Below are 7,500 nucleotides of genomic sequence, written 5' to 3'. Positions count from 1 at the left end.
TGCTATTATGTTCATGTCCACTTTATTATTGATGGTCATATTACATTGACCACAATGAAGTGTGTGTGTGTGTGTGTGTGTGTGTGTGTGTGTGTGTGTGTGTGTGTGTGTGTGTGTGTGTGTGTGTGTGTGTGTGTGTGTGTGTAGCGAATGGCTGAGAGAAAGAGAAAGGAACTCCAGGTAAAGGTATGCCGTTTCCTCTCAGCTGTATCCTTGATGACACCACTGCCTTCTCAAAGCCGCCTAAACATCACACTACTACAGGATGTCACTGGCAGTGTGTATGTGTGCATGTGCCTGGAAGAGAGTGTGTGTTTGTGTGTGTGTGTGCACGAGAGACAGAGTACGTGTGTGTGTGTGTGTGTGTGTGTGTGTGTGTGTGTGTGTGTGTTTGGTAGTAGTAGTAGTAGTAATAGTAGTAAGAGTAACATTTACTAATCCCAGAGGAAATGAAGTGTGTGTGTGTGTGTGTGTGTGTGTGTGTGTGTGTGTGTGTGTGTGTGTGTGTGTGTGTGTGTGTGTGTGTGTGTGTGTGTGTGTGTGTGTGATCTTACCTCTGGCAAGTAGACGCGAGCATGAGACGGAGACACAGACGTAGCACTAGCGGCTGCCTCAGCTGCCTTAGCCTCAGCTGGAGAGAAAAGAGGAGAGAGATGAGAGAGAGAGAGAGAGAGAGAGAGAGAGAGAGAGAGAGAGAGAGAGAGAGAGAGAGAGAGAGAGAGAGAGAGAGAGAGAGAGAGGAGATCGAGAGGACAGGAGAAAAGAGGAGAGGAGAAGAGAGATGGAGGGAACAACAGAGGGAAAGTAAAGAAAGAGAGGGAGAGACCAGAGGGGAAAGGGAGGGAGGGAGAGAGAGAGTGAGAACAGAGGAGGGACAGAGAGGGATAGGGAGGGATGGAGAGAGGGAGGAAAGTACAGAGGATAGGGAGAGAGGGAGGAAAGGAGAGAGAGAGGTGGATGTAGAGGAAGGAATGGTGGGAGGGGGAGAGAGATGTAGATATAAAAAGAGAAGGAACATGAGGCAGAGAGAAGGAAGAGTAGAAGGAAAAGAAAGGGAGAAAAAAGACACAGATAAGAAAAACGGAACAACTGCTTCTTTAAAACAACAGGCAGATATTACAAGACAACAACTTTCTCTTTAAAACAACAGCAGTTTTGAACTCCACAGTAATGGTACTGTACATACACACCAAGATATTTGCGTTCGCCGAAGGTGTCCGGGAGCATTGCGAGACAGAGAGGTTCACGGGCTGCCTTGCACACTGCACAGTCAGCGTCCACGTTCTATCCGCAGGCAGCAGCCATTCATTTTCAATGGAGCCCGCTCATTGAACGCGGACGTCGGCGCAGGAAAATAGACACGAGTTCTATTTTCAAGGAGCAGCGCGGACATGTCCGGTCATGTTCCTGTGTGCAAGGCATGATCTGTTTACTAACATGTATTCTAACAGTTTCGGACTGATAACGGACACGTTCAGTGGACGTTAAGTGGACGTCCGCGCTTGCTGTGTGTATGCACCGTAAACCTTATAAACCTCCACTGCTGCATTGTAGAGCCATCGCTTCAGGTGCCTCAGAGGTCAATGGGAGGTCATTGCCTTGGACAGGGCTGGATTAATGCACAGGCTAGATATGGCTGCAGCCTAAGGACCCCCACCTGTCAGGGGGCCCTGGATTGCCCAAAAGTGAGAAATTGCAAAATTGTGGCAATGTGCAATATTGACCAAAACAGTCATCTGTCTTGTTGAGAACAGTTGGTAGACATGTTATCCTTAATTGCTTGCCCATAATTACAACACTTTCTATGTAAATTTGTTGCAATATTTGCCTTCCGGGGGGGGCCCACAGCAACCTGTAGCCTAGGGGCCCCAGGCCATCTTCATCTACCCCTGGTCATGGTGACATTCTAGCTGAAGGTGTCAGGTGACCTGGTGGTGGCGGGTTGGGTTCTGGTACAGGTGGGAGTCTGAGTGCATGTATGAGGACGCAGGGTTCCTTCTGGCAGTGCTTCTGGAGGAGTGCAGAGTGTGTGTGTGTGTGTGTGTGTCTTACCTGCAGCGGTTCTGAGGTCCAGGTGTGTGTATGTGTATGTGTATGTGTGTGTGTGAGTGTGTGTGTGTGGCTCTCACCTGCGGAAGTTTTGGGCAGGTCGAGGTCTTGAGGCGACTGGCTGAGGGGTGCGGAGTAGGGGGGAGGGGGCATGTAGGCCGCAGGGCCGCCTTCGAATGCAGGGGGGCTGGGGTAAAACCCACCTGTGACACACACACACACACATATGAGTGTCTCAGTGTGCTATTTTACAGTAGCATAAATATACAATACAGATATACATATAATACAAGTCTAGTATGACCTAAGAACCCACAGATGGATATGGGCATAGCCATAGCTATCTTACAGAAACATGAACAAAAACAACCATACACCTTTGTCTGGAAACGATGCAATAGGAAGACACATTATTTTAGCAAGAAGTGTGTATCCAATATGAGCACAAGCACTAAATATAGATGTAGTATATCGGCATTAGCATGGAGATGGTAATGGGGGTGGGGTGGGGTACCGGAGTAGGTAGAGAGGAGCTGCTGTGTGTGTGTGGGTGTGTGTGTGTGTGTGTGTGTGTGTGTGTGTGTGTGTGTGTGTGTGTGTGTGTGTGTGTGTGTGTGTGTGTGTGTGTGTGTGTGTGTGTGTGTGTGTGTGTGTACTGTACATAGGTACCTGCAGGGTAGCTGTATCCTGGCGGGGGCCCTGCTGCGTACATCCCATTGGTCGAGGGAGGGGGGTACATGGGGGCACATGCCCCATTGGCCGCCATATAGGGGCAGTTTCCATAGTTACCCAGGACGGGCTGGCCCTTGGAGGCTGGCAGAGGAGACACAGACGTGGTAAAGAAACCAGAGAAGTTCTATTGGGAAACTCCTTTAACTCATTTAACTGTATTTCACAATCTCTCAACATAACATTCTCTCATCCAAAAATTCTTCTTTTGTTTGTTTGTCAAAAACTAACTCAATCAAAACTGCTCCGGCCGGTCCAAACTACAATAGGCCTACAGTGCTGAATGTCAAGACGGCGTCCGACAAGGACAGTACCCTAAATACTAATAGCCAATAGGTGGCAGTGCACCCAAATCACGATACAACCTGTCACAACCTGACCATCATCTTTTTACTTTTATCTCGACTGCCGAAGTTTGTAGTAAACTGTATTAAAATCGATTGTCCACAAATGGGAAACACAGAATTCAGAATGTCAGGGCAGGCAGACAAAAGGTAAGAGGAAAACGAAGAAAATTCAAATCATTGAGAGAGCTTGAGGCCTCTTCCTCCTACCTTGTGAGGCTACGTGCAGCATGTGTTGTCCAAACTCGATGGCTCCTCCCTGGTTGAAAACCAGCTTGAAGGTAGCCGTGCCCTCCCAACCTCCTGTACCACACACACACGCACACACACACACACACACACACACACACACACACACACACACACACACACACACACACACACACACACACACACACACACACACACACACACACACACACACACACACACACGTGTTGTAATTACAAATGTTGTAGTTCTTTTACTTCTACTTTATAAAAACTCTGGACAGCATGAACATTATATTATAGGTTCGCACATGGCATAAACATCATGTTGTATAATACTGATCTGATGTGACTGTGCACTGCAGACATACAGTATTACTGCTGTGTGTGTGTGTGTGTGTGTGTGTGTGTGTGTGTGTGTGTGTGTGTGTGTGTGTGTGTGTGTGCGTGTGTGTCTGACCTCCTGGTTCTGCGGTGACTGTCCCCTTGATGTAGTTTGCTCCCAGCACCGGCTGCTTGACTTCACAGGACTTGGTCAGGTAGAACGGCATCATGAATGAGATCAGGGGCTCCTTGAGAACCTTGGCTACGAAGATCACCTGACACACACACACACACACACACACACACACACACACACACACACACACACACACACACACACACACACACACACATGTATGTTAGGGCATGGTCAAGTACAACCTTGGCTACGAGGATAACCTGACACACACACACACACACACACACACACACATGTATGTTAGGGCATGGTCAAGTACAACCTTGGCTACGAGGATAACCTGACACACACACACACACACACACACACACACACACACACACACACACACACACACACACACACACACTAGGAATTTGTCAGGTAGAACATTGGCTACGAAGATCACCTGACACACACACAGACTCAGACTCAGACACACGCACACAGAAACATACACAGACACAGGTGAGGTAGGTGCATGCTAATATTTGCATGTAGTACCTGTACAGTATGGTATGATAATGTATAAATGTATACCAACTCTGTATGGGGTCAGATAGATGCTCCCCTTCCTGGTCTTCTTGAAAGCGTCAGGGAGACGGTCTGCTTCACAGAAAGCCAACTCCACATTCTCATAGCTCATCAACACACTGACGAGAGAGAGAGAGAGAGAGAGAGAGAGAGAGAGAGAGAGAGAGAGAGAGAGAGAGGGGGAGAGAGAGAGAGAGATTTAAGAATTAAGATTAAATGTTCAAGTTTTCTTTAAAAATGTATGAAGAGTAAATTAAAGATGCATTTTGTACATAAAAAGTTGTGGCTGCCTTATGTGTTGTATGCATTTCTCCACATAATAACGACATGAGTATTAACCAACAAATGCCCAAGCACACAGAGCAGAGTATGGACATTATGCGCTTTCCATAAGTATGGTGGTCACACACTGCAGTGTGTCATTGGCTAGGGTGAAAAATTACACAACGCGACATCCAACTAGGCTAGTCGGGGATATGTGATTAAATAAGTCAGACTCGGGCTTTATCATGCTAAATCACCATGCCAAATCTCCTTTGACACCTAGAACTAGCCTAATGCATGGCCTACTCCGGAGGGAATACCCTGACAGCCTAACGCATGGCCTAACCTGGGGAATCTTCTAGCAAAAGGTAACAGCTAAGAGGCTTAAAACAGTATATGCCCTAATGCAAACACACACCATTGGTTGTCTGGTGGGTTACAAAACATGTTGAACTAAGAGGTTTACATGTAGCTGGAGTTACTGACTCATAAGGTGCCTAGCATGGTCGCATGACATGCCGTTATATCACGCAGGCAGGTAGCTTGGATACAGCTCTGGTGTTGCGCATCAACATAATACCCACGTACATTATGGGAAAACTCCCTACATCTGAAGATATTCACAATGAATGCGCATATATGGTCTTGGCAAGGCGGTAACTGTACACTGTCATCAAAATGCCGACCTTTGACTTACTGGCAACTTGGCAATAATTAATGTTATTAGGCTATGTGTTTTATCTACCAAGTAATAAATGAAGCTTGTGATAACTAAATTGCCCGAAATTCAAATACAAGTTGGTTATGTGTAAATGTTTACTGGTCAAGATGTCGTTACATTGCTATAACTAACTATTTCACAGAGCCTGGGGTGGTAAGAGATGCTAGCTAGCTCAGTCTGACGTTAGCTTTCCTACAGCGCATCCCTATGAGGGATGATGGCTTCCTAAAGATTTGCTACCGTTACCTTTCGCTGTTATTAATGATGACGCCGCCAGACTCCGAGTGGTTCTTGTTTAGGGCCATCCCGAACGCCCAACTGAATTAAGTATATCAAGCACCTTTAACAAGTATTCTTGGTCATACGTCGCGGCTGTAGAGAGTAGTCGATGGGATGGACTGTTTTGATCATCACAGACCGAGAGCAGCGAACGTGAATCGCTAAATGCACCTGCACTTCCGGTATGAGGTCACACCCACCATTTGACATCATTGGTCAACAAGCGCGTGGATGATTCCCGAACCTTCCCTCCCGTCATAACAATAACAGAGCAGACATAACAGTAACTTTTTTCTAAATTCAGTGAGGATTACATGTTCTGTAGGCGTAGGCCTTATGTAAAGAATGCAATTTCACAACATCAGGTAGGCTAGAGGATTGGCAGTGATATGGAGAGAGAGAGAGGGGAAGAGAGAGGGTAGTGTTTATGAACACTGATAGTTTACAAGAAATGTCACCAGGCAATCTTGACTTTGTTGTCCAAAGGTGGGCTCACTGTAGGCCTATTTCTGAGAGAACATCACAACCAAAGACGATTAACCTAAAATGTGAGTGTGTGCGTGTGTGTGTGTGTCTGTGTGCGTGCGTGCGTGCGTGCGTGCGTGCGTGCGTGTGTGTGTGTGCGTGCATGCATAGCATGTGTGTGTCTGTGTCTGACTATTGTTAGGGTAAAGCCTAATTTTGTGTATCTGTGTACTGTAGTGTGTGCCTCTGTGCTGGACAGTTGTAGCTGATGTCACATCAACAGCCTGACCTGAGCTGTTTCTTGGAATTGTGTAGCCTAGTTCTTGTGAGTTAGGCTACCGCAGAGAAGGCTTCTTCTTCTGACCTCACTACAGCCCAAGGAGTGAAGCAAGCTACCCCATGCTACCACACGTGGGCAAATCTGTCCCATTCTATCAACTCATCACCCGCTGTGCCACCCGTGATTCAAATAACAGGTCATACACATTCACGGCCTTAGATGCAGGGAAACCGACGGGAGGTGGTAAAGGGAACAGTTGGCTTTCAGATGATGTTGCCCCGATCTCGGCCAATGCTGTCAGTGGCCCTGACTGTAGGCTGCTGTTCACAGCCAGCTATTGAGTCGTGCCACTGAGCAGTGAGAGTGTGTGCAGGGTGCTCGCCCCCCATTTGCATGTCTTGTGTGGATGGATCAACAACAACCATTATAGGCCTATGCTTATGCTGTTAGTCTATCTCTCCTGCACATCATTTGCTCCGTGCTAAAATGTGCTGTTATATGCCTGACTCTGACTGCAGCACAAGTCCACTATGGTAGATGGGATTAATGCAACACAGAAAGAGAAAGACACAGTCACAGCACAAAAAGAGATGGCATAAGCACACAGACACAGCACTGAAAGAGAGAGAGAGAGAGAGAGAGAGAGAGAGAGAGAGAGAGAGAGAGAGAGAGAGAGAGAGAGAGAGAGAGATGGAGTGATAGCCTACACTGAGAATGAGAGCAAAAAGAGAGAGGGACAGACAGGAGAGAGAGAAAGACAGAGCAATTTGGGGAGAGGAAGAGAAAGCATGTGAGCACACATGCTAGAGAGATCAAACAGAGATAGTAGCCCTGCACCCCAGTTGCCAGAGAGAGAGAGAGAAAGAGAAAGTGAGAGAGAGGGTGGGAGGGAGAGAAAGAGAGAGAGAGACCAAGACAGAGAGAGAGAGAGAGGGTGAGAGAGAGAGGGAGGGAGGGAGAGAGAGAGAAAAAGAGAGATAGATTACTAAAGCAGAAGCAGCGTTTGTCATCAACACAGGCGGCGTTTGCAAGAGGAAGTGGTGAGGCAATGTGTTGCAATGCTAGCAGTTCATCTTTTTCTAAAGCTAGAACCCAATGTGCAAAACACCAGGAGGAGTTCATTT

General features: G+C 47.1%; 1 protein-coding gene across 1 annotated transcript in view; it reads right to left on the bottom strand.

Annotated features, from left to right (window-relative positions):
• Nucleotides 1-5,802, bottom strand: part of wbp2 (WW domain binding protein 2) — an 8,733-nt gene extending 2,931 nt beyond the window's left edge. The window contains exons 1-7 of the mRNA XM_063212343.1: nt 5,599-5,802; nt 4,378-4,486; nt 3,792-3,930; nt 3,333-3,425; nt 2,719-2,862; nt 2,130-2,252; nt 555-631 (exon numbers count right to left, since the gene is read on the bottom strand). Of these exons, the coding sequence (XP_063068413.1) occupies nt 555-631; nt 2,130-2,252; nt 2,719-2,862; nt 3,333-3,425; nt 3,792-3,930; nt 4,378-4,486; nt 5,599-5,657 (744 nt within the window). The 5' untranslated portion in view covers nt 5,658-5,802. The remainder of the gene's footprint in view (nt 1-554; nt 632-2,129; nt 2,253-2,718; nt 2,863-3,332; nt 3,426-3,791; nt 3,931-4,377; nt 4,487-5,598) is intronic.
• Nucleotides 5,803-7,500: the final 1,698 nt, after the last annotated feature.

Source organism: Engraulis encrasicolus, chromosome 2 (genome assembly GCF_034702125.1).
Source record: "Engraulis encrasicolus isolate BLACKSEA-1 chromosome 2, IST_EnEncr_1.0, whole genome shotgun sequence".
In the NCBI taxonomy this organism is placed as follows: domain Eukaryota; kingdom Metazoa; phylum Chordata; class Actinopteri; order Clupeiformes; family Engraulidae; genus Engraulis; species Engraulis encrasicolus.
The sequence above is the reverse complement of the archived record's forward strand: the minus strand, read 5'-3'. Positions and strand labels throughout refer to the sequence as shown.